Raw genomic sequence first — 25,163 nt, 5'->3', positions numbered from 1 at the left:
GGGGCGATGATGGAAACCAGTGGGGCAGGGAAAAACCGATCAAAACCGAAGTTGCTACAGTGCTTGAGGCTGTTTGCACACAGCTCAACTGGACCTCTGTGTTTGTTCCATGGCTGCAAACCAAGCTGGAAAGGGACGTGCAGCTCCAGAAGCCCTGGGGGCTACAGCACCCCCTCCCCACCCCGGCACCCCTCTTCCCACGGCAGCTTTTCCCGGAGCAAGCAGCAGGGCGTCCTTCCGGTGTCACGGGTGCGGCGGGCTCTCCGCGTCGCAAGCTGTAGGTCAGGGGCTGGGACTGTGTGCGCCGCGGGCCCTCTCCCTGCAGCCACACCTCGGCCGTGACTTCAGCAGAGGGATGCGCCGGGCGGGAAAGCGACCGAGCCCCGGGCGCAGTGGCTGCGGGTAGGCGGCCGCCATGGTGGGGCGGGCGGCGCCATGGCAGGGACAGCCGTGAAGGAGCGGCGGCGGCGGCGGCGGCACGGCCGCGTTCGTGCTGCGGGGCAGCGGGAAGGGGAGCCCCCGCCGTGGGGCCCGTCCGGACCGCAGCGAGGAGGCGGCGGCGGCGGCGGCGGCGGCGGCGGCGATGAACGCGTCGGGGCGGCTGCCGGCGGGAGGCGAAGAGGAGCCCCCCGGCGCTGCTCTGCTGCCGCTGGGCGGGAACGGCAGCGCGGGTAGCGGCCCTGGGGAGCTGCGAGAGGCGACCCACGCCGTAACGCTGGCGGCCTGCGTCACCCTGCTGGCCCTCATCTTCTGCCTGGGTTCCTACGGCAACCTCATCGTCCTCCTGTCCTTCTTCGACCCCGCCCTCAGGAAATTCAGGACCAACTTCGACTTCATGATCCTCAATCTCTCTTTCTGCGATCTCTTCATCTGTGGGGTGGCCGCCCCTATGTTTGCTTTTGTCCTCTTCTTTGACTTGACCCGAGGCGCCCCGGGTGCCTTCTGCTTCACTTTCCACCTCACCAGCTCCGGCTTCATCATCATGTCTCTCAAGACAGTGGCGGTCATCGCCCTGCACCGGCTGCGCATGGTGCTGGGGAAGCAGCCACACTGCGCAGCCTCTTTCCCTTGCACCCTTCTCCTCACCCTGCTCCTATGGGCTACCAGTTTCACCTTGGCCACCTTGGCCACACTCAAAACTCGTGGCTCCCGCCTCTGCTTGCCCATGTCCAGCTTTGCCAGCGACGAGGGGAAGATCATCCTCTACCTTTATGTCACCGACTTCATCTGCTGTGTGGCCGTGGTGTCTGTCTCCTATGTCATGATCGCTCAAGCACTGCGGAGGAATGCCCAGGTGAGGAAATGTCCACCTGTGGTGGCTGTAGACGCCTGCAGACCACAGCCCTTCGTGGAACCCCTGGCCACCATGGCCAGGGAGGGCATGCAGAGCTCTGTGCCTGCCTTGTACAGGAACCAGAGCTACAGCAAGCCACAGGACGTCCAGATGCATGGCTATGCAAAGCATCTCGGCCAGCCACTGGCCACTACTGCTGGCCGGCTGAAGCTAGTGTCAGCAGTCAACCTGTCCGCAGCCAAAGACACCAGGGCAGTGGTGACATGCATCATCATCGTGCTGTCGGTATTGGTTTGCTGCCTGCCCTTGGGCATTTCTCTGGTGCAGGACATGCTGTCCAGCAGCGGTGGCTTTGTTCTCTACCAATTTGAGCTGTGTGGGTTTACTCTCATTTTTTTCAAATCTGGATTAAATCCTTTTATATATTCCCGCAACAGTGTGGGGCTCCGGAGGCGGCTCCTCTGGTGCCTGCAGTATGTAGCACTCGTCTTTTTCTGCTGCAAGCAGAAGACAAGGCTTCGGGCCGTGGGCAAAGGCAGCCTGGAAGTCAATAGGAACAAGTCATCCCACCATGAGACAAATTCAGCCTACATGTTGTCTCCAAAACCTCAGAAAAAGTTTGTGGACCAAGCTTGTGGTCCTAGTCACTCCAAGGAAAGCGTGCTGAGTCCTAAGGCCTCTGATGGGCACCAGCACTATGCACAGAGCAGCTCCACCCCCATGAACACCCGAATCGAGCCCTATTACAGTATCTATAACAGCAGCCCTTCCCAGGAAGTCAGCACCCCCAACAGCCTACAGCCGGCAAACTCAGCTTTCGTGTTTGCCAAACCCTGCCTTGCCATGCATTATCACACCACCAACGACTTGGTGCGAGACTATGACAGAGCTTCGACCAAGCAGATACCAGTGCCCTCAGTGTATCCTTAGAAAGGGCTCTGATGTGGCTGATCCCTTCTTTGTTTCTGTTAATGGTTATTTTGAACCTGATGCTGCCAATTAAGGAAGGTGACACTAATACTAATACCCAACTATCTGCATTTGAAGTGAATACTGGGATATTATTTCCATCATGCTGTCTTGAGTTTCTGAGGGAAGTGAAAAGGGAGGATGTAGTAGGTCTGTATTTGGAATTGTTACGTAAGGGTGGTTTTGTGACTAAATTTTACTACTGGACAGGTAGAAAAGACTAAATGTTGACAGCTATACAATTTGTTATTTCATGAGATAGCATGTCTCAGAGAACAGTGCCAGAAGTATTACCTGTTAATCTGCACATCTGCTGTATTTTCAACAAGAATTAGAAGGGTGCTCAGAATTGCAGTGGGCCCAAGTTTAACCTCCATTTGTTGCAGAAGGTTGAAAGGTTCGGTGGGCTTTGTCGTAGTAAGTGTCAGTAATAATAAAAGTCCTTTCTATTTGCAGGGTAAATTCCTGGTTCTGTTGAGTTAGATGGTAACATTTCCGTGAACTTGCACTGAAGTTTAGGGTTTCAGTCTCTGCTTCCTAAAGCAAGAGAGAGCAGTTTATGGAGTTACAGTGTCAATGGGAAAGAACTTCTGAGAAGCCTTGTGGCACTGTAATAAATCTGTGAGGCATATATATATCTTCACTTACATTTATTCTGAAGATTGGTGATGTTCTGTATCCCAAAATAATTTAGAGAAGTATTTTCCACCTGGTAGAAGTAATTGTGCTTAATACCCAATGACAGGCTTTACTGGAGGATAAAGATGAATATTGTAATGTTACGGTACTGATACACTATAAGCCTTGCAGGAATGTTCATACTCATAAAGTTACTCAAAGAGTAGCATTGCTGGTTGTTTGTTGGTTTTTTTGTGTGTGAGTTTCTGTAAAAGCAGAAGTTTGGGGGAGGGGGGAAGGGGTGATTCAGCTGTGATATTCCCAGCATTCTTAGAAGCAGAATGACTACACAACAACTACAAGTTTTGGAGGCTTTCTTAAGAAGGGGAATAATCTGTCTGCTTATGAACTTCATCAGTCGGGCTGCACACTGAGCAAAGCCACCAATAAGTTTTTATGGCTTGTGTGGTGTCAGGTGTTGTGGGAATTCCTTGGGAAAAAGAAGGATTCGAGGAATTTAAATTCCTGGTGATTACCATTTTAAGTGGCCAGATCGTGTCAAAGCCCTTCAAATTCTGTGGACTTCAGCAGAGCCTTTGTATCTCTGGAATAATGATGCCACAGACTTTGAGTGCCTTGTTATAAGGAAATGCCACATTCTAAGCAAAATTACAGCAATGGAAAGATGAAACAACCCATTCACCTCTTTGCCCTGTGTCAGTTGTTGTGGATCTTTGTTAACTAAACTATTTTCAAGATTTCCCTAGAGGACTGACATCATGAACACTATTCTTTGTTTAATACTCTGCATTTTAATTAATTTTGAATAATTCATGACAGCTTTCTGGCAATAAACTGTATGTGAACAACTTTCTAATATACCTGTAAAATGGAAATTAATTCCATAGCTATTTCTTTCTGCCCAAGTACTTTATGAATAAATATCACGATTCTTTCTAAAGCAACTATAAAAGATAACCAAAAGATCCCTCTTGCTTGCACTTTATTTCTTTGCATTTCTCTTTAGTACTAATTTGGAGGAAAAAAAAAAAAACATGTGGCATCTTGTGGTTTTGTCTCAAACTATACATTGTTAGCAGCAATTAGCAGTAAGGAGCATAGGGCAGGCCCCCATAAGTGGTTGCAAGATGGAGTCCTGGGTGTACATCAAGGGAGATGAAGATATGCATTAAGACTTCATTTAAATATGAAGCAGATTTCAGGTTTGCTGTCTGTGTGTTTGATTCCTGCTGTGCTTTTGGTTTTTATCGTAGGAACTTTATCACATGACAAAAGATAAAATCTCTCATATCTTATTTATAAAAGTAATTTACATTGACTATTCACGTGGGAACAAAGCAAGAAGGGTAGAGCTTTAGGATCGAAGGAGGTTTTACTGCCTTTGTGCAAGGTAGTAGTAGTACTAAAGAACTGAAGTCTTTTCAAAGAACTTTGTTATATTGCTCTTAACTCCTGGAGCCTGTTGCATTAATACCACCAATGTGTTAATATTCTTATAATGCCAGATAGGAAAGTGCAACACCTTTTAACCTGCAGTAGGAACAAAACCTGATTTAAACTGTCAGTTGTACTAAATAACTGTTTGAGGAGAGTAAATAGAAAATGGATTTGAAAATACATACAATTTCTTTGAAGTGAATCGTGAACTGAAGTAATCATCATGTGATAAAATAATTGTTTTAGGCCCTTCTGGAGTGTAATTTTTCTTCTTTCTTTTAGCTCATTTCTTGTATAGGAATCCTCTTCTGCTGAGCACAGGACCAGCACAGTGTGACAGCAATGTTAAAAAAGCAGAAATCTAATTGAGCAGGGAAGCAACAGAGTGCTGGACAAAGGAGCTGGAAAATGTGTGTGAAAAGAGGGTAAGAGAGTAAATGATAATAGTATGTGAATTCCTGATGGTTTAGAAAAAGCAGGTGTGTAGCTGGTGCAATCTATAACACAAGAACAAGAATCAGCTCCTGCATATGAACAGTGGCAAATCTTTTCTTGCAAAACCACTGAAGGAAGCTATTACCTCTGTGCTGTTGTGGTTTGTGTTTTCCTTAGATGTACTCAGTGTGTGCTCTCATCTCAAACTGTGCAAGAACTGAGGTTCTGAACTACAACCTTATCTTTTAGTGCCATCACCTTTCACTGCAGTAAACTCAGAAAGACAGGTAGGACATGCAGTGTGACTCAGGACATTCTGCCTTTCAGGTGACATCCTTGGCCCTTTAAGAAACAGCTGAAGCCAACCAAGTACCCAGGAATAAAAGTCTGTTTGTCAGTGCTTATGTCTCATGCCTTCAGATAGCAGATTCTTCTATCAGATCTAATAACCTATGTGCTACAGACCCAGTAGTAACATCTCCTGGGACTGATCCAAGACAAACCTCAGTTGCACACAGCAGCCTTTGCAGGAGGTAAACACAGAAACACTTTTATTTGACCACAGTTTTTCCAAGTACAACCTCTACATGTTCTTGAACCTCATTCCATCTCATATACTTCCTGAGCAGATCCATTTTCTGCTTTCACAAGTGGTTCATTGGTTGTTTTTAAGACAGCTGCCAGCTGTCGCCAGAACATTTTCTGTTTGTGTTCCTCAGGGCTCCACTTTAAGTACGTTTTCCTTTTCAGCAGCTTCCTGAGCTTGCTGAACTTCTGTGGCACACTGTTGGGTGGGAGGTCTTCCAGCACAATCATGATGAGGGAATCCTGATTTTCATTCAGGACTCGGTGTTCAGCAAAATACAGTTCATACTGACACCAGCAGCTGTTTACAAAGCTAGGAGAGAGAACAAAAATGACCTTATGGCTGTTCTCTATGCAGTAGAAAATGTTACCAAGCACAGGATGTCCTGGTTTGAAATCCTTCTCGTGATAACAAATTTTGAATCCATCTGTTTCCAGTTTTTCCAGGAGATTCTCTTTTGTCCAGTTAGCATCGTGTTCACTGTATGAAATGAAAGCATCAAAGGGTTTGTTTTCTGGCCTCTTCTCATACTGCTTCCTCTTGGCCATGCACCAGTACCAGCCCATCTTCATGTACCACAGGCCATCAAACCACCAGCACAAGCCTGTCAACACCAGAACCACCAGAATGGCAGCACATGCTGTGATGGCCATCTGGATGCCCAGTGAACAGTGCAGAAGAGTGAGGTTGCTGCTTTCCACCAAGGAGCCTCTTCTCTCAGGTGGAAAGCTGCACCTGAGGTTTCCTTTGCCATTTATCTGCAGCTGGGGCTTACGGATGTAGATGTTCACGAACCAGTACAAGTCACAGTTACAAAAGAAGTGTTTGCCTTGAACAGTCAAAACACGCAAACTTGATAACTGACCAAAAGTGTCCTCCACTACAGTGGTAATGGCATTATCACTGATGTCTAACTCAACCAGAGAGGCTGGGAGAGAGCCATGCTGTAGGAAGGAGATCTTATTCCCTGACAAATTAAAATACTTCAGCACTGGAAGAGATTTCCCAAAGTTATCAGGGAGCTCCGAAATCAGGTTGTGGCTGCTGTCCAGATTAGTGAGTGCAGAAAGGGTGCTGGTGGGCTCCAGCCTGGTGATGAGGTTTCCAGAAACATTTAGATGTTCAAGTTTCTCCAGGGTATCAGTTAATGACAACAGGTTCAACTTATTCTTGCTAATATCGCATTTTGTTAACGTCAAGGGTAAATACTCGGGGTGCATATCTGTGATTTTATTATTTTGGATGCTAAATGTGGTTAAGTTAGAGACAGATTTAAAACCAGGAGGAATCATTTTAATATCACTATTGCTTACATCAAGATGTTGCAGGGAGGTGGGGAGGTCAGGAAGCGCAGAAATCCGGTTGCTGCTGAGATCCAAAAATAATAGTTCGCTCATGGTGTCAGCAAACCACTCTGGCAGTTCTACGATGGAACAGTTGGACATCTTCAGGTGTTTGAGTTTCTTGGGGAGGCTCTCGATGGGTGTACCAGCCTGGTTTCTGACAAATGAAATGGCATTAATCTTTACAGTACCGGGGGGAAGCTTTGGAACTTCAGTGACTTCAGGGCGAGCAGTATAGATGAAGTGGTTTCCTTGTGCATACATGTGTTCTAAGTTAAAGAGCTTTGTAGCAAAATTTGGAGGGATCTCACTTATGTTGGTGGAGGACAGATCGATGACCTTGATGGTTGAAGGCAGACACAGTGTGTCCAGACTGTTTATGGGATTATTGCTAATGTTTAAAAACAAGAGCTTGCTGAAGGGGAATTTGCAGATTGCCTCAGCATCAAGAATGTTAATTGTTAATTTGTTGTAACTGGCATCAATGTACTGCACATTTGTCATTGGCAAAACCAGGGCGAACAGTGACAGAAGATCCATTTCCAGGTCACAGTGACTAATGTCAAGCTCCAAAATGCTGTCCAGCTGAGCTTGGCAGAGATCTGGATCCAGTTTTAACATCAGCTCTTCGTCAGAGAGCTTGCTGTGTGACAGATTCAGCATCCCATTTATTGGTGCTGCACAGAGATTGGGCTGTGGTGTGGCTGCTGGAGAGTCTGTTGTGTTTTTCTCTCCTCTTCGAAGAAGATTGTCTGTACTTCGCCTCAGCCTCAGGTGAAGATTGTGCAGGACAGATGGACCATCTGAACGTGGCAGCTCCTTGGCAGGCTCCAGAGCAGCCCCTGAGGATTTGTCAAAACATGTAGGAAGTTGCAAAGAGCTTGAGACTTTGCCACTGGCCAAGAGTTTCAGGTTGGGTGGAATACCTGAGACAAGAAGTTTCTCATCATTAAATGTTAAATTCACAGAGATAAGGCTGAGCAGACTCTCAAATGCACCAGGTTCAATGTCCTTAATCTGATTGTAGGAAAGGTCTAAAACTTCCAACACCTTGAAGCCTTCCAAGTCTCTCTTGGTTATTTTTTCAATTAGGTTATGTGAGAAATTGAGAACTCTTGCTGTTTTTGGAGCTTGTGCTTCTGGTACAGAAGAGAGGTTTAAATAGGAGTAGTTACATGCCAGTAAGGCACAGGCTGTAGGTGTTCTCAGAGTCAGGAATCCATTTGCTCTACTAAATAAGAAAGAAATGAAGCAGAAATAAAGGCTTCCAACAAGGATCCTCATCCTGGGGAAAAGAAATGCAAAAATCCATCATTACAACAGGCTCTGTGTTAACGAATACCTTTGAAAAAACACCTCTAATTTACTTGCAAGTACAAAAATTGTTTCTTTAGTTGAATCTATGACTCCCTTTTTACTTACATTAAAAAGTTTTATCTTGCTTCATTATTATTTTCAAGAGGTAATGCTAAAAGATGATGTCAGAGAACGATTTGAAGGAGAGCACTGTTCATTTCAGGTCATTATAGATAAAGTTTGAATGACTTTTTTTCTTCCCCTTTAAGGCAGATAATGAGCAGCCATTGGAATAGCATCTTCCCATTGTATAACCTGAGATGCATTCTCATAAGCACTGTCTGGGACTTGAGTTTTGTGTCTCTCATCCTGGCACACAACAAACAGCTAAGTCTGACCCATCCAAAACCTGCCTAGCCACTTCAGTGGTGTATCCAAGAGTAGAAGTTCTGGCAGCTCCAGGTAACTGGATCTTTTGCTCTCTGCCATGAGTTTACTAGTGACCATTTATTTATTTAGCCTTCCCTCTTAGGGTAAGGAAAAGAGAAGGTTTGCTTTGAAGCAGGATATTGGAGGCTTGTAAGAGGTAAGCTGCACTAGGAGACTCGGTCACTGCCTCTTTATCATTTGTCTTTGGAGACCTCCCATTGCCTGGTAGAATCACTGCCAAGCTCCTCTCCTGTCCTGCGTTTGTCTGTCTCCAGTTTCTTGATACCTCTGCTCAGTGTCTTGTATCATTTGTCTTTGGAGACCTCCCATTGCCTGGTAGAATCACTGCCAAGCTCCTCTCCTGTCCTGCGTTTGTCTGTCTCCAGTTTCTTGATACCTCTGCTCAGTGTCTTGTATCATTTGTCTTTGGAGACCTCCCATTGCCTGGTAGAATCACTGCCAAGCTCCTCTCCTGTCCTGCGTTTGTCTGTCTCCAGTTTCTTGATACCTCTGCTCAGTGTCTTGTATCTGTTACATGAATATGGAGGTGTGGACCTTCAAGTGAGCAACTTGGTGTCTCCATAGTCGCCTCTCCTGGCTACCAGACTTGGATCGTTAACTTTAACTAGAGAGAAAAGATACCAACATCCCAGCTCTGTCCTCTGGACCCTTGGCTGCAAGTAGGACACCATCATCCCAACGGACTTCCCCACCTCAGGCTTTGCACCAAGCAGGAATAACCCACAGCCCCTGCGGCATTGAAAGCGTTGTAGATTTAAGGTTGGAAAACATCCAGTGACCCTCCCTGTCCCTCTTACCCCGCTTTCACCTGCTTTCCTTGGCGCTGCTCCCGGCAGTACCCGTTGCTGCAGTCGCTGCCTTTTGTAGCCCGGGGAGCAGAGCGGAGTGTGCCAGGACACACCCAGGAACCGCCCAAGCAGCGTCTGCAGCCTCACTGCCCTTGGTGAGGCTGGCCGAGGAGCCTTTCCTCTGGTGATCCTTCCCTGTGAAAGCCGTAATATTTTCCCCATCGCCCTGGTACAGGCAGCTGCTCAGCCTGTTGCTGAGAGGAGGTTGAAGCTGCTCGTTGTGACACTTAGATACTGTGAATGCTGTTGTCCCAAGGGATCTATTGACTTCTCTCCTAGTCGAGCATCACAGGGAAAGTCTGGACCACCGGGTTATACAACTGATTTAGTATCCTAGTGTCGTTTGTGGTGGGATGTGTTTTCTCAGGTGGGGAGGCTTCATAGTGGGCTCTCATGTGTGAAGACAAGGTCTTGCGTGCCAGAAGTGCTCCAGCAAAGCGAGCAGGTGTGCCTTGTGCAAACTTTCACTAGGGGAAAGGTAACAACAGGAGATTTTCTCAGTGTTCTTAGTGCTGCCTTGAAGGATGCACTTCTTGTGTGCAGCTAGTTTGGTTCAGAAAGCCATCAGATTACACGAGGTGTAGAGCTCTGTCCTCTGCTCTGCTTTTTCTGCTGTTGATCTGGTCTTTCCACTGTTTCATAACTGCTAGTGACAGGAAACTCTTACAACAGCCCAGAGGCTCCCCTGTCCAGTCCTGCATTGGGGCTGAAAAACCCCAGTGTTGTTCATGCTCCCTTTCCAGTCTGACTGAGCACTTTCCTGCCCAGGCAGGTTATGGGAGTTGCCCTGAGGTTATCTCTTCTGACAGATTCTAACTTGCTGTGGTAAACCAGACAGGAAATTAAGAACATTTTGAATGGGTCAGGAGACATTCTTGCTCTTTGGGGTCACCCCCGTATCCTCAAGTCTTACTTTCTTCACCTAAGCACAGCTGTGCTGCTTTTGAGACTGAGGCTGTAGGTCCCTCTCTGGAAGATGGATCAGTTGTATCCAGCACAGAGCTCATCAGACCTTGTCTATTCCTGAGAGTAAATCACGGCTGGAAGTGACTAAGTGAAAAAGAGTATTTTTGGGATGCAGTAATGGTTATTCTACCCACATGTTGTGCTGACATTATTGTAATTTTTTTGTTGTTGTTGTTTTTTGCTAATCAATCTCCTGTTTGGGGGATTGTGGAAGAAAAGCAGCACGTGAGAAAGTTCTGTGTCAATCAGTGTGGAGTGGATACGCACCGTGGCTGAGAGCAGAACCAAGGCAGGGTTGTGGTTTTTCATGAGGACTCAATAATGAGCTCTTCTTCCTGAAACTGATCTTCCATTTGTTCACTGTCTCTCTGCAGGGGATATTTTTTTTTGTGCTAGAAAGCTGAACCTGTCCAAGAACTGCTGAAAAACAGAAAAAATGAGCCAGCAGCCTTCAGGAAACCAGGCCCTGAAGGAGCTTCTTCATTTATTAAGGTGACTTAGATCCAGGTGCTGGATGAAACAGTAAGATGTTTACAACCAGTAAATGCACCTGTTTGCCTTTTTGCAGGAGGAGGAAATAATGCCCTGTATTTATTTACCACTTGAGAAAATCTTTCCAAGTCTGATCATCTTATTTCACCCCCTCAGCCAAGTGAAACTCCCCAGGGGCTGTCTCACCTTGCACACTGAGTCACTGCCTCTTCTTCGCCATACAGATATCTTTATGTAAATATTGTCTCTGCTTTTCAATCTAGTCTTGCAGCAAGTTGATAATTTGTGAGCTTAAATGACAATTGAAAATGAGCTCTAGAATGAACGTCTGTGGTCTGAAAGTCTAACAGTGACAGTATTTGAGCAGTGTCTTTGAGCGGAGATGCAAATAAAGACATAGCAACATCGACATTACTCTTCTGTAGAAAGTTCTGATTTTGTTTTCTGATAGTCATAAGGTTGTGCCAAGAAGTGAGGAGTGCTGCTCTTACAATGCTGGTTTAGGGTGCTTTGGAGGAGCCCACAAGTGAGTTTTAAGCATTACTGTGCGGGTGAGTTGGAGGATTTGTTAAGTGCTTACTACTAAATGTTTTTTCTTCCTGCTTGGATAAATCCTGTTCTTCAGGGCTTGAACCCATTCATCCTTTGAACTATTCACATAAGAGTAAATATCTAAGTAAATGGCACATTTCTCCTTCTCAAATGTGCTTTCCTTTGACGTCATTCCTATGACTAATTGCAGAGGAGTGTTATGGATTATGCAAATTTAGTAATCTGTATTAATTTTGATATCCAGGCAAAGATTGTTAATAACTATGAAAACTGTTTATTAACATTAAACCTCGCCAGAAAACTTATTTACGAGATTCAAACCGCACAGTTTGGATACTAATACGCACAGGGAACAGGCAAAACTAGAACACTTTAAGTGGTAACTAGCAAATGCAAACATTATACTGGAAGAGAAGGTTCTTGCAGTTAATTATACCACTTACCCACTAAGTGGACACAGCAAGCTCCTTTCTGCTTATGGCAGAAGGCAGTTAGTGAATTACAGGAGGCTTTAAGTATTTACTCACAAAATAGTATCAGTACCCAAAGCATGTGGAGGGGTTGCTGTTTATCAATACAGCCTGAGACTAATGGGCCTTTGGACATACATTAGCCAATCAGAATGGCACTTTTCCAAGATTGACCTGGCTTTAGGTGAAGCCAGGGTTTTCATTTTGCTTTCCTGCAGTTGCTTCCCCCAGCATAGAAGGAAGGGGAGCAGGAGAACATGTCTGGGTAAGCCAGAGTCCTTAGACTCAGTGGCTCCAGGTTCTTTGTCCTCTTTCCCACAGTTGCTACCCCCCATAGCAGAAGGGGGAGAGAGCAGAAAATCATGTCTTGGCAAGCCAGGACATGCATAAGCCTATTTTGGCATATTTAGGCCTACCACGACAATGAGATCAGAACTAGGGTTGCAAATTTGCTGTCTGCCTTTCATGTTATTTCCAGGTTGTTGTGGAAATGAGCAGGGAAACAACTCTCCCTCTCAGATGAGGAGCAAACCTGGATAAGAGCTCAGGCATAAATCTAAGCAGACCAGCAATGGAAATCCACAGCCCTCCACTTCTGCTTTGTTCTTTCTGCATTCCAGAAGAGGCTTGTTTTTCCCCCACATTTAGTACTGACAGGTTCCTGCACCTCATGGCTTGTCTAGGACAGGGTCAGAGCAAGTTACTGTTTTCCACATTACTTTTAGATTCAAATGTGCTAAACATAAAAATTATATTAATTATTTCTAGCAGTAGCACTCATGGTCTGTGAGTGTTTGGCAGCATCTTCCCTGCACCCCTCACCCTTACCTCAGTGATTCTCTTGAAATCATATTGGGCAGGATGTGAGCAGAAAAAAAAGCATTTTCTTTTTCTGTGTGGATTTGTTTGCAGTTAGTGTGGGCACAGAGTAGGAACATCTGACAGTGCTTTGCTTCCTGTGGAAGGGGAAGTCAAAGCTGAGGACATGCAGAACTGGGTACGGATTTCATGGGTTTGGCAACAGTGTGGTTTGTTTGTAGGCCTAAAGCTGGCATGAGCAGCACACCAAGGTGTTGTGGCTGCTTAGTCAAATAGCTTATGCTTCTCCATCACACTGGGACTTCCCTCTATGCAGGGAAGTGGAATTTGTTACGTCCTGTAAAAGAACTATTCTTGTTTTTCCTCTCTTCTAATGACCACAGCTGAGAGGCATGCAGGAAGCTTTATCAGGCCATATTTTCACTTCCCTGGAATATGACCTACTTTACGCCATCCCAAAAGCTTCACACCAGTGTTGTGCCACATAGATCCACATCAAACCTGGGGCTAGAGAGCTCTGCACAGCACTAAGACCATGACTATACTGCCTTCCTTAAGAGCAACCAAGTAGATATGGGACATCAGTGATTCAAAATAAAACATATGCTTATTTATCTAGTGCTGCAGAGGATTGTGGGGGAAATCTGGGCAGAAGACTCTTTCCCCTTTTTCAGTTTCCTCTGTTACATTGTTAAGGCATCAGACATGGATATGGCAATGAATAAGGACTTTGGCTTTAAATGCAGTATCATCCTGACAGTGCTGTTTCAGTTTTCTGCTGTGTGAACCAGTAAAATGGGTCCTCCTGCAATAGTTTTAACTTGCTATTCTGGGCAGCAGTCAACTAGTCAGATGCCAGGTGTTGGTGGACTTCTGTCTGACATCAGTTAGCACAATTCGTCATACCTTGCACAATAGCTTTAGAAGGAAGTGCAGTGGTCTTACATGTCACCAACATGCTCAGCGCACTCCACGCTACAGCCTGAAATGCTGCCAAGCCTTTGCCCCTTCCAGCAGAGGCATCACCACACACCTTACACTATGCTCTCAAGAACCCTGTGATGACAATTCAGTAAGCTTTTTCAGCTGTAAACTTGCAATTTCTGGACTTCCTGCACTGCACATTAATATATTTTATACGTGCTAGAAAGCAGCCCAGATGGAGGTAGAAAAAATAATTGAGGTAAGGTACAGTAAGGTGAGGAAAGAGCAGGATATTAATATTTTCCAAGCACTCAAACTCAGGTAACCTTTGTGTTTGGACACAGTTATGGCAGTAGAATGAGTTAGTGCTGTAGTGGCTATTGAAGCTCCCAAGCAAGCAGCATTTCATTCTTTTTGCAGCTGAACTCCTCACTTGAAGCTGGACCTTGTGTATTTTGCCTTCAAGTTAGTAATTTCTACCTTAGCAATGCTGGTTGTAGAATGTGTCATACAGAAGCCAAACAGGAAGTGCAAGACAAGATTTTAATCATTAAAAGTTTCTTCATAACCTCTTATATACAGATAGTTATACACAGAGTGGTTCAGGAGTCTCTCATCTCTCAGAATAGTGCTGGTGAGGTTGGCTCAAAGCATCTCTCTGCCTTCGCTATCTCCGATGGGATGCTCACATGGGCAATGCCAGTGGGTCAGTGAGGGTTAGGTCTTGTTCACAGGCTTTAACTGGGCACTGAAAGGAGCCCATGTTCATCTGCTGTGTCCAGGATTTTACAAATGACTGGAGACTCCACCTTGAACAGAAGGGAGGGAAGTGTTAAAGATCATTAAATTGCTGATAAATACTTACAAGATTAATGACAAGAGGCACAGTATTCCAGCATCACTCTAAAAAGCTTCCAAAATTGACCTCTGTAGCATATTAAGAAGGTAACTACTGTAATTAGTAACCCACCCTCCTTTCTCGAAGCAAATGCAACTTCCAGTAAAAAGCACTTGGAAGGAAGGGCCTATTTTAAACGTACTTCTGGAGATGACCACTAGGAGGTGACACCCAATCTCAGGGAATTCAAGCATGTCTTTACATACCCCAAGGATGTATTGGCAAGAATGAGGCTCTAACATGTATATGGTCACAGCATGAGGAGAATCTGATTCTTTACATCTGAAAACAGAAGAGAGACACTTGCAATGTCTAGCACACAACAAGAACAAAGCTAAAACATGTTATTCCCTCATACCTATGGCATTTTTATTACACTGACAGTCATGGCTTTATGAAGTGAGCAGAGGCTTTAACCTCTGACAGAGACACAAACACCAGTTTACTAAAAAAGTTAACTTACTTCAATTTCACAGTCACCTGCCTTGGCTTGTCTGTTAGGTCGCAAACATCTCCGTTTCCATAGAAATGAGACACCATCCTGCCACAAAGGATTGGAGTGGAAAAGTTTGGAGATAATAAACAGAGTTCTTAAGCATGCGGTGAATGTGTGTGATACAGTATCTCATCATTCAGAGGTGTTGGAACACCTCTCCTATGAAGATAGACTGAGAGAGTTTGGGTCGCTCAGCTAAGAGAAGTGAAGGCTCCTAAGAGACCTTATAGCAGCCTTCCAGTATTTGAAGGGTGCTTACAAGAAAGCTGGGGAAGGGCTTTTTAAAGGCGTGTAGTGACAGAATGAGGGGGAATGGCTTCAAACTGGGAAAAGCCAGATTTACATTAAAGATTAGATAAAAAATTCTTCACCATGAGGATGGTAAGGCACTGGAACAGGTTGCCTAGGGAACCTACGGAGACTTCGACCCTGGATGTTCAAAGCCAGGCCAGATGACACCTTGAGCAACCTGGTCTAGTAGGTGTTCCTGTCCACAGCAGAGAGTTGGAACTAGATGGTCATTAATGTTCCTTCCAACCCAAGCCATTCTAACAGATTTAATTCCAATACAGAGAACAAAGATGTATCATGCTGTACATAAGTTACTGCAGAAGCAAATTGTTGTTCACTACAGGAAAAATTTCCCCAGCATCTCCCAAGTGTGGAATTACATTTTCTAATGCTGCATGTTGATTTGGGGGTGTAGAATTAGTATTTGCATACTGTGCTTTTGACTTCATTGTATCTGTTGGTATACTGACCATTCAGGCACTGCAGAAATGGGCCTTGCATGACCATACCTGACTGTCCGTGTGCCATCCTCTCTAAGGTAGTAGGTTCGAGCAGCGTTCTTCCGGGACCATTCAATGTGCTCCTCCCTGCTCCAGGTACCCACAACCACAGATGTCTTGCCACTTTCCTTATCCTAAGAAAGGAAAGGCTGATCATTATGCCTTGCAGGATACATTTAGCAGTGAGTTCATTTTAAATTATGTGATAAATGTAATTTCAAGAGCAAGTCTAGTCTACTGCTGCCCACAGAACATGTCCTTGCCTTTGGGACAGAATGTGACTGATCTAGTCTTAGGTTCAAGAGTGTAGTTGATGTTCTCCTCAGAACAGCCACCCAGGCTGTATGAGCTGCTAAAGTGTCTGAATCACAACAGGAGCACTCCCACAAAGCCCCATATTTATTCAGCCTTGATCGTCACTGTGCTCTATATGGCATGGTAGCTACATTCCCCCTGCATACACTGTAGCAGTACATGTAAGACCTCTTTTCTGAAATCCAACTTCTTAAACCCAAGACACTGATTAGTTGAACAAACAACTATTTAAACATACCTCATGATACTGGTGAACATATTTTCCATAGCAGAATTCATACTTCCACCAACCAACACCCTTAGAGAGAGGAATAATTTCAGTGTTAAAACCAAGCCCCCGAAACAAATACAGCACCCCAAAACAACCACATCCCTTTCTCTCCACATCCTAACCAATGGGCTGTAGACCTCCATACCTATGAGAGAAGTTGATTCAAGATTTCCACTGAGAAAATCTCTTATTAGGCTAATTGACATAGGCAAGGGATGGAATAAATGAGTTTAACCAAAGACTTTTAGAAGAGCCACACAAGACCAAATTCATTAAACTGTTTGTGTACTTCCTGATCATCTTCTGAAGAAATATTTTCCTCTTTCAAAGAGAGGGGAAACTTCAGATGCCTATTCTCTGCTGGCTGGTCTCTCAAGTTTAATCAGAATATTCTTTCCTTCTCATGTGTCAAGGTAGGGAAAGGAAATTATTGTAAGAATGCAACTACCAGAAAAAAAACACAAACCAGGTACATATAGCAGCATGTGCAATTATGGAGCAACTAATTTGTTATGCACAGCTTTATTTCTCACCCCATGGAAGCAGTAGGAACCACTAAGAAATTCCTTTATAAGCTGGTCATCAGTCAGTTTGGAGATGTGAGTGGTTCCCACAGTTAGTAGTTGATGGCTCCCTACAGCAACAGGCTTGTGAATGGCAGAAAATTTTTCCTCTTTTGGTGAATGTATTTCTTCCTGAAATTGAAGTATATACAAATACACCCATTTAGGTTTTCTAAGTCCCTTGTGCAATTTTAGCAACTATACAAAGTTATTTAGTACTACACGAACTTGGCTGTGAGAAAAAGTATGAAATTGTTTTCACTGTCTTCAGCATAGCTCAAAGAAAGATGAAAAGTCAAAAACTAAACACATTTCTAGGCTGCAGAAGTTTCACATTAGTTGCCCAGGCCTACTTGCTTTGTTTTCCTTCCAATTAAGATAAGGTTACAGATTACGTCTACAAGCTTAAAGACCGTTCAAAAACCGATATGGTCTCACAAAGGTGGGTGAGAGAACTTAATCCAGAGAACTGGAAGAGGTGTACGTCTAAACAACATGGAAAATAAATATTTTTCTATTTAAAATTCCATAAATCCTACCTCCTTCCCCCTTCTGAAAGGCATCTTCAGCATTTCTTGCTGTTTCTCCAGCTGTTGCAGATTATGGGGCTTAAGTGGGGATCCAGGCAGAGACTGGCAAAAGATGTCATTCACAGGGGAAGCCCTGAACCTGTACAAATGCATCAGCAATACATAATTTATTATGCCTTAAAGTAAACCCAGACTTTTTTATTGCTCTAAGCTTCTGGCTGAGCTGAGGTGCATATATTTTTCACACTGTGTATACACTCATTATTCCTTTACCACTCTTTTCATGAACTTCACCTGCAAAAATAATCTTATGTCGGGAAACAAAGGCAGAAAGATGAAATAGAGCAAGAAAGACCTTTTCCTTGGTTTATACAGGTGAAGGTCTCAATAAATCATAATAGTAACAATAACAGACAAAGACCAATATACGTTAACAGAGAAGTCTGCCAATATCCAGTAGTAGCCGTGTATAATCACCACTGTAGCTAAAACACTTCCTAAAGAGTAACTGTACTCTAGATTAAATAAACCCCACACCAAAGAAGCCTGAACGTTAAACAACATTAAAACTAACAGATATAGCAGACAAATGCTGCTTCTCACTGCCTGCATCCCTGTCCCAAATTCCCAACAATTTCAAATCAAGTTTTATCCAAATAAGAATGACAATTATAACTAATGAATAGACTTTTGCTGAGATAAGATGATGGGTGTAGAGAAGTGCTGGTGGCTGAAGTACAACTCAGCTGTTTAACGAAGATATGACGGGGAAAAATGCACCTCACTTAAAATGAGGTTTGTTTGGTGTGACCTCTGCTGTGCAGCATTTCCAGCTTGCTGTCTCCACCCAGCCTTATTTACTAAGTGGGAGAATAAAGAGCTTGCACATTTATTTTCAGTATTTCCTGCTAGTGGCCAGGAAGTATTTCATAGAAATGAAAAGTATTTCCTTTATTCCAAAGGAAAAATCCTCCCTTTTTTGGATGGAGACAGCAGATCAAGATTTTATGCTGAAACAATAGAACAATCCCTGTGTGCTTTCTATTTTCCTGCTGATACAGGGACTTAAAAGACTCGTGTAGTAAACAGATACTAGTGCAAGAGCTGTGTCACGGATAACACACTATCACCAGACCCACCCACATGAGAAAAATTTGTAGTTGATACTAAATATTTAACAACATCATCACTTATCTGCTCCAGCTGGCAAGTGTTTATACAATGCATGATTGAAGGGTTTGTCCTTTAGACCTTGCTGCCTCTTTCAGAACAGTGATTAAATACTCACTCGTTCTGACATTGGTGTATTTGGGGATTCAAACTCCTGTCCCTTATTTTCCTCTTCATTTGTATGTTCTCTTCCATTTGCAGTTCTGTTCACACCCTTCAAAGGTCAAAAACCTGTACTATTGAGACTATGGGTACCACTTAGATGCTTGGTACAGTTCACAAAAAAACAGAAAAATAATCCTAAATTTGACTGTTGAAAAGTAACATTGAAAATATGAATTCTTCCTGTGAAAATGACTCATAGAGCTGAAGGTAAGGCAATAAAGCAGGGCAGGGACAGATGGGAGCTCCTTAGAATGGGAATACCGCTAAGATAAATGCTAAGGTTGTGGCTGAAGGCTATGCTCTGTTTTCTGAAATTAGAGAAGCTGAAGTCTGTGCACACAAGTAATGGACACCTGCAGTCTTTCAATACCATGCTATGCAACTTTGGCAAAACTGCACTTGACAAGGTATGTACACACAAGTGTCACAGCTCTGTACCAGAAAACACATCTGCATGTATCACTTACTTGCATGGAAACAGATAAAAACGTGAAGTGACGTTAGCCAAAACATGAGTACCGTACCTGTATTTAGGGTGGCTGCATAACAAGGGTGTCAATATAACCACTTCATATTCACAGGTTGTAACTTCTGCTACTGAAAGAATCTCATGTTTAGCTTCTGGGTGACAGATGTACATCACTGTACTTGACCTGGGCAGGTTCTGCCTCAGGCTACAAGGTGTGCCATTTCCCATCTCAACAGGATAGTATGGGGTCATCTGCCCTTCTATATTTTTTGTAGGTACCTAGGTGAAAAAAAGTGTAAGTTAAGAATCACTGTAAAGTTCCTGTGACTTCAGAAACAAACTAACAAATAAAAAATGATGGCACTGTGCACAGCCAGCACTACTGGACTGAAAATGGCCCCTGTGTAGTTTATTTGGTGTTTCGGCAACATCCAAACACGTTCTGGTTTATTACCTCCAGCATAGCACTGCACAAGCTCTGGCTGCAAAAGCAGCTGGTTCTCTTCACAAACTGCCTGACATTTCAGTTCGAAGAACCAAGAGCACCATGCCAGCCATGTTTACCCTGCAGTCTAGAAGACAGGGAGATTTTTGTAGCTCTACCTGACTGCTTACAGCTGGCCAGACACATTACCTTCCTGGTTTAACCAAAATGGTGAAACTCTCTCACAGCTCCTGTCTTGGAAGCCACTAAAGTTCAGGGGTGCAAAAGCCATGCTAGAACCCACAACCTAGACCTTTTTCTTCTTGTCAAAAAGTTTTCACCACACACACACACAAAATTAAAAAAAAAAAATCAGGCTGTGGTTAGGACACTAACCTGGGCACCTGAGACCCTTCTGTATCTCACCTACTTTGATTTTCAAATCATCCCACCCTCCCATAGCTTTCTCCTCCTGACAACAGTTCCATGAGTAATGAAGTGATGAGGCTAAAGAATGGTCAGTCATTTCTTAGATGCTCCTCAGCTTCCATTCACTTATCCACTCTTTACTTCAAAGATGAGAAATGAAGATATATTCTGATTGTATGCAAAATGGCTGACAAAAAGGGTAGCAATGCCTTTCCTTTCCATCTTCCTGAATGAAACAACTCATCTTTCTGTGACAACTGTAGTTATGTTACAAATAATTTAGTTTTCTTTGGGTTTTGTTTATAGTTAATTCCAAACTCCAACATCCTTCAGGTACTTCACCATTGCTCCGCTACAAAGTTGGTAACTCAGAATGGATATTTGAGGCCTAAAGAAATGAAAGAAGGAAGCACAGCTGCAAAAACTTTCATCACTTTTTTGTGCTAAAAGATTTTGTTCATCCTTCCTTTCCTATGCAAAATGCACCAGTGTCATTAAGGGAGCTGGAATCTCTGATGTAGCTGGAAAAAAATAACTTTAGTCACATTATGATCTAGTGACTTTATAGTTATACGTATAGAAGGAGAATACATAATTAATCTCATTTAAGTTAAAAGTGTAACTTTACCATCAATAAGTAGAAGGGCAAGAAATGTGACTAACTGGCCTGAAGCATTCTGAACTGGGACTGATAATCAAAAGTGAGAACAGTGTGACTCAGGTACAGAGCTTAATTTTTTGATGCTCATTTTGCTAAGGAACTTAATTACATCATCTCACATAAATTGCCTCCAGGTCAAAAGTTAAAATAGATGTTTTTCACTTGCCTCTTTTGCATTCTCTTTTGGATTTTCCTTCTCTTCTTGATCTAGGGAATAATTAAGAATGAGGTAAGCATAAAGTCTGAGAACTTGAAATAACCGAAGTTATATACAGAGAAATTGTTGTTTCATGTTTGCTACTACTTTGTGTATATGCTGCTGAGTCAGTCTCATGAACTTGCAGGTGCAACAGAAGCTTAAAAAACAAAAATCTGGTGTTCAGAGAAGACAGAACAAAACATGAGTTAGCATCATCTTAAAACAAATTTTTAGTTGTAGCACAGGTCCCACACTAGCACCACAGGAAGGCCAGGAGCATGGCACTGATGCTATTCTGCAAGGGGTAGCTGACTGCTCTTTAAAGGGAGTGAATTACAAGGTGGGGCAGTAAGCAGGCAAGTACTTCATCCCACCCAGTGGCCAGCCTCAGAGGATACACTCACTATTCTTAAGAAAAGTAGTGTGAGTTGCTCTATGGGAAGTGTAGCAAGAATATGGTTTGCCATCTAAGCAGAGAGGACAAGGGTCAACATCCCAAAAGACTCCAATAAGATGTTTGAAATACCATCATATGTAACTTTAGCTTTTATCCCCAAAGAATTGGTAACTCAAACATGTTGTTTCCTGTACATCCAGGGAGAATTGGGTATCTCTACACAGAATTAATAAACACAAACAAGCACTCTTAACTCACTAATGAAGAAATGCCAAACAATGCAGTTTCTAAAGCCATGTTTCTTCTCAATATTCAGTTACCTAACTGAAAGCTGGAAGTCGGAATGCAAAAGAATGGGATTAACAATGCCAATTCCTCTCCAAGACTGAGGTGTTCAAGTTAATCACTTTTTAAAACGTGGTGCCAACCTTTTACATGCTAGCCTGGAATGAAAGAAAACAACCTAGACAATGTTTTTTCTAGTATTTCTATCAACACTGATGAACACTTAAGTCTGTAGATTTTTTGTGTCCTTTGGACTAATACACTGTTCAAAGTGCTCAAACAGGTAAGCAGAGTTTAGCAAATACAGCCACAGAATTTTCAGCATCAATGATAAATTGCAGGCAAATAAAATACAAATGCTCAGAAAATCAGTTATTCTGAAGTGCCATTTGAATCTGAGGTCAGCTACCAAACTTCCACCAAAGTCTCAGTTCAGTATTTCTGTAGATGTGCACCAAGATCTCTACAATAATAAAAGACTCTTAAACAGTTTCAAGAATCAAATCTACCTGCAAAGGCTGTGTTTGGGTTTGCACACTGCATTTTATTACAAAAGAGCAGAGCCCAAGGTGCACACTCTGCCCTCTGCCCATAGTCTTAAAGACACTTCTCCCCACTCAAAAAAACAGTGGCAAACAGCTGCATTATTAAAACCTATTCTGTCACATATTGGGGTTATTTCTTGTATTATGTAGTTTCTTTCCCTAACACTAATTATTGCAGATTAATTACTCTAATCAATAAGACAGCATGGCTGAATTGACAGGATGGATGCAAGTCAAGTTGCTTAAAGGAATTAATTGAAAATGTGTTGTAAAAAATTAGTACTCTACAAAATTACGTTGTATTGCACTGGGAGTCAGTTTTCTAAAGCATGTTTCTCAGACAGTAATAACTAAAAAGAAAGAAAACAAAAACAAAAACAAAACCCCAAACAACAACAAAACAAAGAATTAAATTAGCATCAGCAAACAGACCTGGTTCTGATAATGGGTTCTTCATCATCATATTTCCCAGATAATACTCCTGGATGTTTATCTTCTACAATCAAAAGAAGTTAAAACAAGTTTTACTTGCCTTTGTCCACACTTTCAAGCATATAGGAATTTAAGTCTTCTAGAGGAGTTAAGCACATTGGAAAAGGAGTTTGAGACAACTCTGTTGGAAGAAGCCTACCTGCCCTGTTTCCTTCTCCTCATGATACTGGCGGATGTGTTTTCCGTGACAGACCTCGTAAGTCCAATAAGATTCAATCTTGAAAATATAAAAATTCTGTTTAGACACAAAAACTCCCAACAATTCCCCCAAATCTTGGCATTTGCAGTAGTGAAATGCAGCCCACGCAGATGGGCTTGGAGACCCTCAGAAACAATAGCATAGTGAATGATCTCTCATCTTGACAATGTCAGGAATCCAGACATCTTCAGTTATATAGAATTTTACTAGCAATATTAAGATACAGTCATGAAGTTGCAGAAACCTCATTTCAGATTGAACCAATACTTGAAGTCCGAGACATATTATGCCATAATGGACTGGACTGTAAACTTTTGGTTAGCATTTCACTTATCAACACAGAAGTAACATACTCTATATGAACAGCTACTTTGCTTGAAAAGAGGTTCCAGCAATTCTCTTGGAGTAGGACCTTTGTAGTCCTTTTCTTCTTCCTAGAATAGAAAGGTATTTCATTACATTAAAATCATCAATAGTTTGTTTAGATAACATTCATCTGCAATATGAAAAAAACAACCCCATAATCACAAATCTTATAGCAAAATTACAATGTACAAAACCTCAGTCCCAGTCCTGAAGGAGCTGTGTGGTGATTGGAAAATACTGTAATTTGTTAAGAAGGGGCAAATAAAAGTCACAAATTATACACAGTGTGGAAGTTTTGCATAATTTTTGCCCTGTGAATGAGAATGTTATTGAAGAGACTTCCACACAAAGTTCTTTAGTACCAAAGATTTCTCTCATCTAGTCTGAAGCACTCTGTAGAGTCAATCATATAAAGGGTGAGAGCTACATCAAAATAGAGGTTCCCATCAACGGAGGAACAAATTACCAAGGACAAGCTCCACCAAAGGCCTCCTCAATCTACCTTCTCTTCTACAAAAGTATGTATTTCTTTTTTTTTTTTTAAACTTAAACCTCACATTGTGAATTCAGACTTCCAATTAAGGAAGAAATGACAGAGAAAAAAGTTTGTATTATTGGTGGCAGAAGCACTACTGAGATTGTATTTTCAGATATGGCGATCATGACAGCAGTGCAAGCCTCCACAGTTGTTTACTGGCCTAGAATCTGACAGCAATACTTGAAATAAAGAATAACCCAAACAGTGATAAACTTAGCAATAAACAGAACATCAGGGGAATTGTGTTGCCAAACAAGGAATTCAGATTGTCCAGACTGGCCCCACTTAGTACAGGGCTGGTATGTAATACGAAGTGAAGGCAAGATGATTTTCCTTTCACAGGAAATGTCTTTGTTTTGTGGGGAAGGAAGAAAAAAAAAGGATCATGTAGAGACTTGTTCACAGTTTACAATTACATAAGGGCCTTGACTGGACTTACCTCATTGCCACTCGCTACCAGTGGAAGAATACATTTATATTTTTCTTTATCTACAGTGGTCATTATAATGTAGTTATCCTCTTTGTACAGGACACCAGTCGTAGGCTAAGAAAACAAGCATTCTATGGATTAGTAAGGTGGAATTCTTAATGCTACTTGTTAGAAACACTCCTGAATTCATGAGTGGTACAGCCAACTCGCAGAGCAAGTGGCGCAGATTTCAGTTACATCGCAAGGCTGGGCATTTAAGCTTGAAGGAGCTTGCTAGTATTTTGCCTGACTTCTCCTTTGCTTTGATCCTTCTATCTCCAGCCACATTCCCACACTCCTCCACACCTTATCTGACTCCGGTTTACACACTTCTTGTTCTTTATTTAAAAAGCCCACATCCACAGCCATTACATTTTGCAGCCATCCCTGCACACGCTGACTTCTGGGCCAGGCTTCCCTGGGATTTTCCCAGGTGCCAAGTTTAAGCTATGGCCTAAGGTCTGGTGCGTGTGTACTTACTGCTTGTCACCAGAGCCAAGCCCGGGGTGCCGGCTGAGGCAGGCACCGCCAAGGCTGTGCGGAGAACACTCCACAGCCAAACAGACCTTTCTGCGGGTCTTCGAAAACAACCGCCGAGTGTGAGGGGGGCTCTGGTGGCTGCACCTAACTCCTGCTGCCGAAGTTACCTACGAACAGCCCGGCTCCTGAGTGAGGGAGGCTGTAGAGAAGGACAGACCCTAGCACTTCCCTCACATCCCCCTCACAACCCCGCCCCGGTACCGACCAGGCTGAACTCGGTGCCGGGCCAGTTCACCCTGAAGGGAATGTCGTCGCTGAGCTGCGGGAGAGCACGGCCGCCCTCCACCACGGTGACTGCCGCCAGCAGCCCGCAGAGCAGCGCCCGGGGGACGACCGGGACAGGCGCCCGGTGCCGGCAGCCCCTCATGCCGGCCAGCGGCTCCGGGGCAGGGCGGGCAGCGCCGCCGCCGCCGCCACGTCTGCTTCCGGCG

The 25,163-nt window shown here is 43.4% G+C and overlaps 3 protein-coding genes across 4 annotated transcripts; 1 reads left to right on the top strand and 2 right to left on the bottom strand.

Annotated features, from left to right (window-relative positions):
- The first annotated feature begins 564 nt into the window (after positions 1–564).
- GPR75 (G protein-coupled receptor 75) lies at positions 565–3,867 on the top strand. Its single transcript, XM_064145971.1, has one exon. It carries the CDS (start codon positions 584–586, stop codon positions 2,222–2,224), a length of 1,641 nt encoding a protein of 546 aa, XP_064002041.1. The 5' UTR covers positions 565–583; the 3' UTR covers positions 2,225–3,867.
- Positions 3,868–4,972: 1,105 nt separating this feature from the next.
- On the bottom strand, positions 4,973–9,268 carry LOC135176719 (toll-like receptor 2). The gene is made up of 2 exons (XM_064145970.1): positions 9,258–9,268; positions 4,973–7,988 (listed from the first exon to the last, which is right to left on the bottom strand). Exon 2 carries the CDS (start codon positions 7,985–7,987, stop codon positions 5,375–5,377), a length of 2,613 nt encoding a protein of 870 aa, XP_064002040.1. The 5' UTR covers position 7,988; positions 9,258–9,268; the 3' UTR covers positions 4,973–5,374.
- A 4,781-nt stretch (positions 9,269–14,049) lies between these two features.
- ERLEC1 (endoplasmic reticulum lectin 1) lies at positions 14,050–25,157 on the bottom strand. Of its 2 annotated transcripts, XM_064145965.1 has the most exons (14): positions 24,938–25,144; positions 24,163–24,267; positions 23,173–23,253; positions 22,760–22,837; positions 22,561–22,624; positions 20,869–20,909; positions 19,244–19,467; positions 17,394–17,523; positions 16,825–16,986; positions 16,259–16,318; positions 15,715–15,839; positions 14,882–14,959; positions 14,625–14,700; positions 14,050–14,329 (listed from the first exon to the last, which is right to left on the bottom strand). In XM_064145965.1, the coding sequence occupies exons 1-14, from the start codon at positions 25,097–25,099 to the stop codon at positions 14,258–14,260; spliced, it is 1,458 nt and encodes a 485-aa protein (XP_064002035.1). In that variant the 5' UTR covers positions 25,100–25,144; the 3' UTR covers positions 14,050–14,257. The 2 variants fall into 2 exon arrangements, with proteins under 2 accessions (XP_064002035.1, XP_064002037.1); XM_064145967.1 differs by lacking the exon at positions 16,825–16,986 and having other exon boundaries at positions 24,938–25,157.
- Positions 25,158–25,163: the final 6 nt, after the last annotated feature.

The sequence above is a fragment of the Pogoniulus pusillus genome, chromosome 7 (genome assembly GCF_015220805.1).
Source record: "Pogoniulus pusillus isolate bPogPus1 chromosome 7, bPogPus1.pri, whole genome shotgun sequence".
Taxonomy (NCBI): Eukaryota; Metazoa; Chordata; class Aves; order Piciformes; family Lybiidae; genus Pogoniulus; species Pogoniulus pusillus.
The sequence above is the reverse complement of the archived record's forward strand: the minus strand, read 5'-3'. Positions and strand labels throughout refer to the sequence as shown.

Coding starts and splice junctions, on each gene's coding strand:
- GPR75 (XM_064145971.1), top strand. CDS start 584: ATGAACGCGTCGGGGCGGCTGCCGGCGGGAGGCGAAGAGGAGCCCCCC.
- ERLEC1 (XM_064145965.1), bottom strand. CDS start 25,099: ATGAGGGGCTGCCGGCACCGGGCGCCTGTCCCGGTCGTCCCCCGGGCG. Junction 22,838..23,172: donor AAAGTAGCTGTTCATATAGA/GTATGTTACTTC, acceptor TATATTTTCAAG/ATTGAATCTTATTGGACTTA. Junction 17,524..19,243: donor TGCAGCCACCCTAAATACAG/GTACGGTACTCA, acceptor GCATTTGTACAG/GTTCAGGGCTTCCCCTGTGA.
- LOC135176719 (XM_064145970.1), bottom strand. CDS start 7,987: ATGAGGATCCTTGTTGGAAGCCTTTATTTCTGCTTCATTTCTTTCTTA.